The following is a 12,370-nucleotide window of genomic DNA, read 5'->3' on the forward strand; positions in this document are numbered from 1 at the left end:
ATCCAGGATTGTGTGTAATACAGATAAATGAAACACATCCTACAGCATTTTTATTATTTCAAGAATGTCAAGTTTGGATTAAACAGCTTGTTCAAAATAAAGTGGAGCTTGTTAACTTCAGTGGTCTATTAATAAGTCAATTTTGCTTGTTCATAACAGACTAAAGCTGAGAAAAATATGATGATCATTTTTAAAACACACCTAAAAGTAAAGGTTCCAAAAGGGACTTTTGCAGCAGATGCCATGGAATAACCATTTTTGGTTCCCCAAATAATCTTTCAGTGAAAAGTTCTCAAAATAACCATTTTTTTGTTCTTAGTGTGAGGAACATTTTTGCACTATGAAGAATCTTTTGTGCAATGGAAAAGTCCATGGATGTTAATGGCCATCAATGGAGTCACCGATGTCAATAGAGAAATATTTTTTTCGCCAAACATTCCATGATGTGGTGCACAAGGGAGACCTGTAGACCTGTAACACCTTAGTGATCTGTTTATTTTGAGCTATTTAAACAACATTCTTTACTAAGACCACCGTGACGCAGGATTTTTGTAAAGACTTTTTCAGAGAATCTAATGTTATTCATTTTGAAATAAAATTCAAAGCTAAAATGGCCAAATAAACAAAACCTCAAAGACCTCCATTGACATAAACCACACTCTAACATTATCCACTAGATGGCCTTGTTTGCACGCACTCTGATTGGACGTGACGTATGAACGGATATTACGTACACGGAAACGCTCGTGTTATCTGTCATGTGATGATCGCACATAAACAAGAACTTTTTTTTTATAAAACTGGGTTAAATTGAAGGTAATTTTACGTATTATGATTTTTTAACAACACGTTTCCTCCATTTATAACAATTTACTTGATTAGAAATGTTAGTAGTTAGCAAGACGTTGCTGTCAAACGCGACAATGAAATGCATCTCTTACAATTTCGTGTAATTTTCTCGTCGTTGTTTACTGTTTTTGCTACAGGGTGCAGCAGGCGACCTACATAGTCAATCTAATGAATATGGCAGATGTGAGTATAGTTGTAATGCATTTGCTTTAGTGTTTTTTTCTTCTTGGAAATGTTTTAATGCGTTTGCTTTAATTACAGAATCTGAGGAGTTTTTTGTATAAACAACTGCCAAGGTAAAAAGATTTGTCTTGTATTTTACACAAGTTTTCTTCATTTTGCATTCTGAGTAATAATATTTTTTTTCCATCATCAGTGTTGAAGGACTTCATGCAATAGTGGTGACAGATAGAGATGGAGTCCCTGTAATCAAAGGTAACAGCATCACCTCTGACTTCCGGGTCTGTTTATATATCTATTGAAGAAGCATTATCTGAGATTTTGCTTGTTTTCCCTTTTAGTTGCTAATGACAATGCTCCTGAATATGCACTGCGGCCGGCGTTTCTCTCTACCTTTGCTCTGGCAACTGACCAGGGCAGCAAGCTGGGCTTGTCCAAAAATAAGAGCATCATTTGTTACTATAACACATACCAGGTACTTTCTTTACACAAATCAAAGTACATTTGACTCACTGCTTGTTAAGGTTTCTCAATTTCTGGTTTTAATATGTCCTGTTATGTATTTCCTTGACAGATTGTACAATTTAATCGATTACCCTTAGTCATAAGTTTCATCGCAAGTAGTAATGCCAACACAGGTGAGTCTCCACAGGTAGTACAAAAACCACTGAGATGCTTTAATTGTATGTTCATTATAATAACAATTGAATGATCAATATTTTTTCATATTTAGGATTGATCTTCAGTCTTGAGAAGGAACTAGTTCCTCTGATTGAAGAACTGCAGCAGGTGGTGGAAGTAGCTTAGCAGTTATTCATCTCCGCTCCTTCAGACATTTGGATGAAGATAAGAGAGTCTGATGTTCTAGTTCATACAAACACATATGTACATGCATAATGTTGGATGGTCTTGATGCTGTATGTCTTTTATGAATGTAACCTGCTCCTGTTTGTCTCCTAATGAATAAATTTGTCTAAAGCTTTGGTTTACAAAAATACATTTTATTTACTTTTTTAATACATTTTTTACAAAAGTTTTGAAAACGGGTACTATGTACATGTTTCTAAACAACACGGGTGTTCATTTTTAGTTAACATCACATTAGAAGTAGCATTGCTAAGAGAATTTTATCATTTTATTATAAATTTACTTTGGTGATCTATAGAGTGCTGCAGGGATTAAGTATTTTTGTAGCCTAAAACCCAGTAACAAGTTAGCATTTTAGCACTTTCAGTTCCATCATCCTGAAGTCAGGGGATTTTTTGAGTGGGATTTTAGTTAAACGCCTGAAATAAGGTTTGTGGTTATCACAGGCTCAATTTAAATAAAGACTGAAAGAGCTTTTTATTTCCAGTGATTATATTTAAGCTTTAAAATCCATACATTGTGTTTATTTATTAAGCTTATCATGATGAACAAATCCAAAAGCTAATGGAAAATTCCTGTTGGACTTTTGTCGAGGGAACCAGGGTGATTCTAGCTTCCAGGTTGGGCTACAAAAATATGTAATTACAGCAGCTCTCTATTCTGGAAAAAGCTTATTGCATCCAAAGGATTCAACAAACAAAATTGAAAACGTATTTAAGAGGGAACGTACATATGTTTAATAACAGACACACTGTTTAACTTGGGTTGCATTTGCTCCGCTACTACTTCTCTCCATGTTGAACATCATCGTCCTTTCTTTATCTGTGACTGGAAATGCAGGGTAGAGATAAGGACAATAGATAGAGAAATGTATTTGCTGTATGACTAGACTGGTAAAGTGGGGTCAGATGAATTTATTTCCACTGGAACAAAGAAATAATACATTTTCTTTGACTTGTTAACTATTCCGTACGTTGATTATTCATAGTGACTGTCCTTTCATGGTTAACTTTGGTTCCTCTTACCAGTTTCCATCGTAGTATTTTAATCCATTCATCCGCCTCAGCACCAGATTTTGCACACAAATAAAATGTCCTCTCGGGGAACACCAGACTATAGGAAAGACAAAAAAAATGAAAAATCTTAATGAGTTTTACTGTGAAGTAAAATTCAGAAATTGAGCATGCATTGAAAAAAATGTGGGTAGGAGGAAGTCCATGTATAGGAGTTTCTGACTACACTTCCTCATTACTGAGAATCACCTGCATGTAGGAAAATAATAGATATTAACAACATAATATTTGGATTTTGATAACAAATTTTAATTACTTCCTATTATTATTCCTATTATGTGAATTTTGATTCATGCTTCATTTAGTATGCACAGGAACTGTAAGCTGTCAGACACTTGAATGCTGCAGATATACCAGCTTGTTCTCAGTTGCCAAAAATAGCCAGTAATTTTATGGTTGGCCAATTGCAGAAGTTTCAGATGTAAAAACAACAGGATATCTAGTCAGAAAAGGGTCTTACTTTTTTTTAACTTTGCTTTTGTAATTAAATGAAACATTTTAAGCATCTCTATTATGAGTTATATTTTTACCTGTAGTTTTGCCTTGTTGATTACATTTCTAAATTTGAATTACAGCAGTGTAAGATTGTTAACTAAAAATGAAAACCATAAAAAAACTTGTTACGAGATGCTGATGTAGGAAGGTAGGAAGACGTGGGATGCAGAATAATCAGGTTCTTTAATGGAGTAAATGTATTTAACAACAGGAATAACAGCGTAAACATAACGTTAAGACACGACGAAGAAGACTACTGAACTCAAGGCTTATAAAGAACACAAACTAATGAGGAAACAAGATGACATGGAATAAACGATGATTAACTAATGACAGGAAACCTACCAAATAAGGACAAACAGGAATTGAACAGAAACCAAACCGTGACACATTACTTGAAATACAAAATATAAATGTAAACTTTTTTATTTAATTTTCATTTAGTTTAAGTCTAAGTACCAAAATAACAACAAAAAAAATGATTAAAAAAAACAATATAGACATTAAAGAACTAATAAAATGAATTACAAAATTACTAAAACTTAAAATATAAGAACAAATTTAATCAAATATAAAAAGTGTAATTCAAAATATTAACAAAAACTACAAGTGTATATCAATGATACTAAAATATCTCTGCAGCCAACAGGATGAAGTATTGTAACTGTAATTACAGTTTCAATTTTAGGAAGTTGATGTTCTCAGATTGTGAATTTTGCCAAAAAGAAAAAAGAAAAACGTGCATAATTTAGGTTTCATGAATTACGACCATATTATAAATCTCTCACCAGAAGCAATTAACCCTCTCCTGACTGTAATCAAACTGCACAGCAGAGCACTCCGTCAGATCCAGGGTTCGTATTGGCTCTACAAACTGAGACAGTTTTCTGTGAGATAAACAATCAACTTTAATCCTTATCTAATTATAAATCTCATTGTACAAAATACACAGACCTACCATTTTATCTTTAAAATATTTAAGTTCATATCTATTCAGTGTGAACCATCTCTGCTTCCAGTTCTGCCCAGAAAATAAATAAAGATGAAACCATCAGCCAACAAAACTAGTTCTAGGTTTGCTCTAGAACCGGTTTAACCCTGTTGCAATTTACCTTATTAGCTTGAAACTTACATTTTTTAATAAGTCTATATTGATATAGTAACCTGTGTAACCATACCTTGATGATCGCTCCTCGTTTAACCAGAAAACCCTCTTTAGTGCCAAGCTGTTGACAACATAAAAAGACTTTCAACTTTACTCTTTCAAATGTGTGTGTGTGTGCATGTAGGTCTGTATAATGTCACTTTGACTTACTGCTGGAGCATTAGGTACTAGGTCGGTTTCATGCCGGCCTGTCTGCATGGCCGTATGCACACACACCGTCTCATAAATGGATGGTTCTTCCACCTGCCGTGGGTATGGGAACCGTAGCACTATCAGGTTTCCTTGGTTACAAGAGTGAAACAGGAAACAGGGTCATCGTGCCAGAGAAGTGCTGAAAAGCAGTTTGTGAACTAAATGAAAAGTGCATAGCTAACCTGTCTCGCTGCCTAGCAGGGGCTGATTGGCAAGGTGACTGCAAAAATCCTGAAGGGAAGGAAATTCATTGAAGCCAAAGGAATATTTGCCAAACTGCCGCCGGACATGAAAGTGCTTCACTGAATCCTTTGCTCTGAACAAGTTTGGAGATGGAAAAAGGCAGTGAGGAAGTGTTGTCTTGCTGTCTGAACTCTCATTATTGTTCATTGTTAACTTGTTTATAGACCTGGTGAATAAAATCGATACCACACCTAGTTGTATTGAAATAGGCAGTTAATTATTTCTACAAGGTCACACACTATAAACAAGGCTCCAAATAACCAGGCATTTAAGCATCAGTCAGAGTCACAGAGACCAGGCAGGTTACTGCTTTTGGCTTGTGTGAATCAGATTCTTATTTATATATTTCAGTAGGAGTCAGAATAAGTAAAGGTTTACTTTAAGTGAGGTTTACAGCTGATACATTGAAAAGGGGAACTGAAAAACTTCAAGTAATCTAAATAACCACAGAAAATAAGAGAAATGGAAAAATAAGAGGACTAACAAAAACCATATTGGTTCATCATTTGACTTTTTAACTTGCTTAATAAAAGGTCAGAGGAAAACTCTAAAAATTGTGAGTGCCTACATTGCTGCAAATAACTAAGGTCAGATAAGTTCACTTAGGGTATTAAATATGTATATACTGTATATATACACACTACCATTCAAATGTTTGAGGTCAGTAAGATTTTTTTTAAAGAAGTGAATATTTTTATTCAGCAAGGATGCAATAAATTTATCAAAAGTGACACTAAAGGTATTTATAGTGTTTGAAACATCTATTTTAAATAGATGCTGTTCTTTTAAACTTTCTATTCACCAAAGAATCCTGAAAAACATGTATGTATGCACAAAAATATAAAGCAGCGCAACTATTTTCAACACTGATAACGATATGAAATGTTTATTGAGCAGTAAATCAGCATATTAGAATGATTTCTGAAGGGTCACGTGACACTGAGGACTGGAGTAATGATGCTGAAAATTCAGCGTCGCTATCACATGAATGAATTACATTTTAATATATTTTTAAATAGACAAGTTAAAAAAGAGACAGGCCTACCTGCAAAGTACTATGAAATTTTTTTAAATAGTAAGGATGTTTTTTATTAACTAAGTCTACCATGTCTTCACTTATTACATGTCTTTACATTAACTTATTTCCATGTCTATTGTGCTAGGCACACTTGCATACAATTTTTAATGATAGCAATTGCTGGTACATTTCTCCATAAACTGAAAAGAGTGCACACAAGGAAAATATTCAAGAGTGGACTTCAAATTACTTATAAACTTTTGTCCGAAGTGGACATTTCTTACCGGACAGACAAAGCAAAGCAGTCAGCTCCTTTGTTGCTGTTTCTGAGTAAAAAATTCCCATCCACCCCATTCGAAAGGAGAAGAGCTTCAGCTGCATGCCGGGACAAATCATAATGATACCAGCTACAGAGAGAAACAGAACGGGGCAGTTGAACACCAAGCCAATTTGTATATTGATATCCATTGACTGGCAACATCCACAGTTACCAGACAGCTTTTTTGGAAATGGGAATCTGGGTTAGACAACACAATGGATATGCATATCATATATTGATGCTCAGGAGTGATTACTTTTAAAACTAATGATAACGAATCACCGTATTACCGCAGTAAAAAAAAAAAAGCTGACACTTCATTTGCATGTTTTACTTAAATGGAAATCCATTTAGGATTGTCATGTATTTCAAGAAAGTTGTACACAGTAACATGCTTTTCTGTTTAATAGACTGATATTACAGAACAGCGACCTTGATACAATAACCTGCAGGCTGTATTGTTCTGTTTAATTACATAATGTAGTGACATATTTGCTGTTGTTCAATGCTGGCATTGATATGGTGTGTTTATCCGACATTATGCCTACATATCAAGTAGTGTCCTTAGCATAATGTTGTGGGGGTAAAATAATTAAAATAAAATAAGCTATTAAAACTGTCAACTATGTAGGCCTACATGGACGTTCTAACAATATTTGGATACCACTTTACAATAAGGTTAATTAGTTAACTACATTAGTTCACATGAACTAAGATTGAACAATCCTTCTACAGCCTTTATTAATCTTAGTGTTAATTTCAGCATTTACTAATGCATTATTAAAATCACAAGTTGTGTTTGTTAACATTAGTTAATGCACTGTGAATTAACATGAACTAACAATGAACGACTGTGTTTTTATTAACTAACATTAACAAAGATTAATAAATACTGTAATAAATGTGTTGAACATTGTTCTTTCATTTTAGTTAGGCCTAATACATTCATGTTAACAAATGACACCTTATTGTAAAGGGTTACCAATATTTGTTGTAAAACCTCATTTATGGATGGGATGATTCTCATGACTGTTTCAACAATCCTTTGAGAGTCTAATGTAAAACATCCACATGCATTATTGAAGTGAAAGTGCTTATGGGTCATGAAAATAATGTCACAATGCAAACAAGCAAATGAATGAATGAATGAATGAATGAATGAATGGTCCTAAAACAGGCTTCTTTTGGGGTGAAATATAATCCTGACATGTTGGGATTTGTGGGATTTTGTAAAAAGTCATTGTTTAATTAATGTAGGCTACACTGAAAAATAATGCTTTACGTTTGTTTTGCTATGTTGCCCTTTAACAACAACAAAGTTTGATTTGAACAATTTTAAGAGTGAATGAGCCGTTTTCTTCAACCCTTTCATTCACAATAGATGAGTAAATTGATAGTATTTCCTAATTCTTTCGCTGACGTGTAGCTACAAATCAAATAAATAAACCAGACAAGATTTTGCTTTTCATAAACATATGTTGTTTTTTATTAGCCTATTTGTTTTCATTTTAACGTTTGCGTATAACACTGTAATAACAATATGATAAACTACTTTCACAGAAACAAATGTAGGTCAAGAAACATAAAAGAGGATCGGAAATTAATACACAAATTAATTTAGGGGAGTTAAAAAAAAAAAAAAAAGTATGGTTATTGCGCTTAACTGAGCTAATGTGCTTTCTGTCTGGTATAGGATAGCCTATTATTATTTCATGAGTTGTGAATATGCGTTTAGAAAGGTCCAAGTAAGTCAAGAATTAAACCGAGGGTTGGTTCACCTCACCTGACTGCCTCCAGCTCATCGATGTCTTCCCTGCTGCTCCGTGTTGAGCTGACACTCATGGTGTGGTCTGCAGTGTCTGGAGCAGGTTCCAGTGTCAGTCCCTCCTCAGCGCTACTGTCTGTCAGGTCGAAGTAACACCGTTGCGCTCGTACAGCTGCTAATTACTCTACAATCGAACGCGACAGCACAGGGAAGTCCGATAGATCCGCCCACAGAAGACAGATGAATGGCGTTTAGGGAACCATATGCTGAGTTGCACTAGTTCTAGTCATACAAGACTGGCCACAGTTAAACCAGCTCCAGCACAAAACTCGTTCAGCAGGTAAAATAATAATTAGGCAATATAGTCATTATGGCTGAAGGTGTTAGAATATAAGGACACAATAGTATAAGAACAAATCATGTAATTAGACTGTGATTTCATGAAGCATAATTATTATTAGGTATTCGTCCGCTAGAGGGCGAACAAATCAATCAGTTTAGGGACAGAGATGGGCACAATTACATCAAAAAGTATTTAGTTAACAAACACGAATAAAAAGGTAGAGAGGTAATACTAATAATCAGCATTTAAACTGGTAAAAAATATATATTTATTGTTATCCGTGTTAAATTTCATCTACAACAGCAATGTGAACTTTTATAAACATCCATTTGGTCGTTAACTTTTAAATGAGTGACATGGTGTTGGTGGTCCAGGTGAGATCCTCTGTGATGTGCACCCCCAGGAATTTAGTGCTGCTGACTCTCTCCACAGTCGAGCTGTCGATGGTCAGTGGGGGGTGGTCAACGGAGTTTCTTCTGAAGTCCATCACAACCTCCTTTGTCTTCTCCACATTGAGGGACAGATTGTTAGTGCCATACCATTCAGCCAGCTGTGCCACTTCCTCTCTGTAGTGCGTTTCATCGTTGTTGCTGATGAGACCTACTACTGTTGTTTCATCAGCAAACTTGATGATGTGGTTGGAGCTGAACTTGGCAATGCAGTCGTGGGTCAGCAGTGTGAAGAGCAGTGGGCTGAGCACACAGCCTTGTGGGGCGCCTGTGCTCAGTGTGGTAGAGCTTGAGGTGTTGTGGCCGACACGGACTGACTGAGGTCTTCTGGTTAGAAAGTCCAGTATCCAATTACACAGGGAATTGTTAAGGCCCAGCAGGTTTAGATTATTTATGAGCTGTTGTGGGATTATTGTGTTGAATGCCGAACTGAAGTCAATGAACAGCATTCTAACATAGGAGACTTTATTTTCTAGGTGGGTAAGAGCCAGGTGGAGGGTGGAGGAAATTGCATCGTCCGTAGAGCGGTTTGGACGGTATGCAAACTGGAGCGGGTCGAGTGTGTTGGGGGAGGCTGGTTTTGATGTTGTGCATGACTAGCCTCTCAAAGCACTTCATCATGATTGGAGTCAGTGCTATGGGACGGTAGTCATTTAGACAGGACACAGGTGATTTCTTTGGTACAGGTATGATTGTTGTGGATTTGAGACATGTGGGGACGACTGCCTGGCTCAGCGAGGTGTTGAAGATATCTGTAAGCACATCTGTCAGCTGTGCAGCACAGTCTTTCAGAACACGGCCAGGTATGTAGTCAGGACCCGCAGCCTTGCATGGATTAATCCTAGATAGGGTCTTCCTTACGTCGACTGGAGACAGACAGAGCGCCCGGTCGTTGGGAGGTGTGGGCAGTTTTTGTGCAGGTGTGTAATTCTGCATTTCAAACCGTGAATAAAAGTGGTTGAGTGCATCGGGGAGGGATGTGTCCTCATCACAGGCCTGTGGCAGGGGCTTGTAGTCAGTGATGTCTGAATGGCTTGCCACAGACTCCGTTTGTCTCTGCTGTCTGTGAAGTGGTTGTTGATTTTTTGAGCATATGACCATTTTGCATTTTTGATGCCACTGGACAGACTGGCTCTTGCTGTTTTGAAGGCTGCTTTATCTCCTGATCTGAATGCTTCTTCTCTGGTCTTTAGCAGCCCACAAACCTCTGCTGTCATCCATGGCTTCTGGTTTGCACGTGTGGTCATGGTCTTGGTGACTGTCACATCATCTGTGTGGTTGTTGTAGGTGGCTGCCTCTTTAAACATGTTCCAGTCTGTGTCCTGGAAGCAGTCCTGCAGTGCTGAGGTGGCATTGTCTGGCCATACTGTTATCTGCTTTTGAACCGGTTTGGCGAGTTTGAGAAGTGGTCTATATGCTGGGATTCACATAACAGTGATGTGGTCTGAGTACCCGAGGTGGGGGCGGGGTACAGCCTTGTAAGAGTTCTTTACTGTTGTGTAAACAAAGTCCAGTGTGTTGTTTCCCCTTGTTGCAAAGTTCACATGTTGGTAGAACTTTGGCAAAACTGTCTTTAGGTTTGCATGGTTGAAGTCACCGGTTATGATGAAAAAGCCGTCTGGGTTATTTGTTTGTTGTTCACTGATGGCGCTATACAGTTCACGAAGTGCGTCTTTAGCATTTGCACACGGGGGGATGTAAACCGCAACGATAACAATGACCGTGAACTCCCGCGGCATATAGAACGGTCGACACTTCACAAACATAAACTCCACCAGCGATGAACAGTGTTTTGATAATACCACAGCATTGTTACACCAGTCTTTGTTGATATACACACACAAGCCACCTCCGCGGGTCTTACCAGACAGTAATGAATCTTTATCCGCTCTTGTGGCTGGCCAGCCACAAGTTCCTGATTCGCCGCGATGACTACCACATGACTGAAGTTGTCGGTTCACCAAGTAAGATCTGCTGGATCTTTCTGCTGCTTTTGACACTGTCAATCATCAGATTCTCCTGTCTACCCTCTCATCACTGGGCATCACTGGGATTCCACTTCGCTGGTTTGAATCCTATCTCACCGGTAGATCCTTCAGGGTGGCCTGGGGAGGGGAGGTATCCAAACCGCATCAACTGGTCACTGGAGTTCCTCAGTTCGGTTCTTGGACCCCTCCTCTTCTCCACATACACTACATCGCTGGGTCCCATCATACATGCACATGACTTCTCCTATCACTGCTACGCTAATGACACACAGCTCTATCTCTCTTTTCAACCAGATGACCCAACGGTAGCTGCACGGATCTCAGGCTGCCTGGCGGACATCTCGGCATGGATGAAAGAACATCACCTACAGCTCAACCTGGCAAAGACGGAACTTCTGGTCTTCCCTGCCACTCCGACTCTACAGCATGACTTCACGATTCAGTTAGGCTCATCAATGATTACCCCATCAAGTTCGGTCAGAAATCTTGGTGTAATCTTTGATGACCAGCTGACCTTCAAAGAGCACATTGCAAAGACTGCTCGATCCTGCAGGTTTGCACTACACAACATCAGAAAGATCAGGCGCTTTCTGACAGAGCATGCTGCGCAACTTCTTGTCCAGGCCCTTGTTGTTTCTAGACTGGACTACTGCAATGCTCTTCTGGCTGGTCTGCCATCAAACACAATCAAACCTCTACAAATGATTCAGAATGCAGCGGCACGACTGATCTTCAACGAGCCCAAAAGAGCGCATGTTACACCTCTCTTCATCTCCTTGCACTGGCTACCAGTGGCAGCTCGCATCCAGTTCAAGACACTGATGCTTGCGTACAGAACTACCACAGGCATAGCACCCTCCTACTTCCACTCACTATTACGAAACTACATCCCCTCCAGAAGTCTGAGATCTGCTAGTGAGCGACGCCTTGTGGTACCATCACAGAGAGGCTCAAAATCACTCTCCAGAACATTCTCGTTCACCATTCCTGGCTGGTGGAATAATCTTCCCACCCCTATCCGGAACGCCGGATCCCTGGCAATCTTCAAGCAACAACTGAAAACTCATCTCTTTCGGCAGTACTTGACTTCATCCTAAACTCAAAAAAAAAAAAAAAAACTCTTTCCCTCTACCTTTCTCTCCGCTTACTAGCTTGTACTTATTTGAACAATGACTGAGACTTGGTGTTACGAGCACTTCCTCTGTCTGATTGCCTCTTCAAGATTAATCGCTTTTTGTATTCCCCAATTGTAAGTTGCTTTGGATAAAAGCTTCTGCCAAATGACTAAATGTAAATGTAAATGTAAATGCAGAGCTTTTTAAATAAACAGCCAGTATAAGAACTTTGGTACACAAAAAGGATTTGCAACACTTTACGACATGACACAGGTTCCCTGTTTTCTCAATCTACAAATACACTGGGAC

The 12,370-nt window shown here is 38.1% G+C and overlaps 2 protein-coding genes across 4 annotated transcripts; one reads left to right on the plus strand and one right to left on the minus strand.

The window, feature by feature from the left end:
- The first annotated feature begins 710 nt into the window (after positions 1-710).
- Positions 711-2,025, plus strand: LOC306884641 (ragulator complex protein LAMTOR3-like). The gene is made up of 7 exons (XM_079440700.1): positions 711-816; positions 987-1,032; positions 1,111-1,145; positions 1,226-1,284; positions 1,371-1,504; positions 1,604-1,667; positions 1,763-2,025. Exons 2-7 carry the CDS (start codon positions 1,018-1,020, stop codon positions 1,834-1,836), a joined length of 381 nt encoding a protein of 126 aa, XP_079296826.1. The 5' UTR covers positions 711-816; positions 987-1,017; the 3' UTR covers positions 1,837-2,025.
- LOC306884640 (dual adapter for phosphotyrosine and 3-phosphotyrosine and 3-phosphoinositide-like) lies at positions 2,013-8,397 on the minus strand (the record flags this gene model as incomplete). 3 transcript variants are annotated; one of them, XM_079440698.1, is made up of 9 exons in its annotated part: positions 8,185-8,397; positions 6,367-6,489; positions 5,004-5,137; positions 4,780-4,910; positions 4,643-4,690; positions 4,423-4,485; positions 4,253-4,338; positions 2,922-3,009; positions 2,013-2,724 (listed from the first exon to the last, which is right to left on the minus strand). In XM_079440698.1, exons 1-9 carry the CDS (start codon positions 8,241-8,243, stop codon positions 2,701-2,703), a joined length of 756 nt encoding a protein of 251 aa, XP_079296824.1. In that variant the 5' UTR covers positions 8,244-8,397. The 3 variants fall into 3 exon arrangements, with proteins under 3 accessions (XP_079296824.1, XP_079296825.1, XP_079296823.1); XM_079440699.1 differs by having other exon boundaries at positions 2,018-2,819; positions 8,185-8,372; XM_079440697.1 differs by lacking the exon at positions 2,013-2,724 and having other exon boundaries at positions 2,859-3,009; positions 8,185-8,372.
- Between the last annotated feature and the right edge of the window lie 3,973 nt (positions 8,398-12,370).

The sequence above is a fragment of the Barbus barbus genome, assembly GCF_936440315.1.
Source record: "Barbus barbus genome assembly, chromosome: 18".
Lineage (NCBI taxonomy): Eukaryota > Metazoa > Chordata > Actinopteri > Cypriniformes > Cyprinidae > Barbus > Barbus barbus.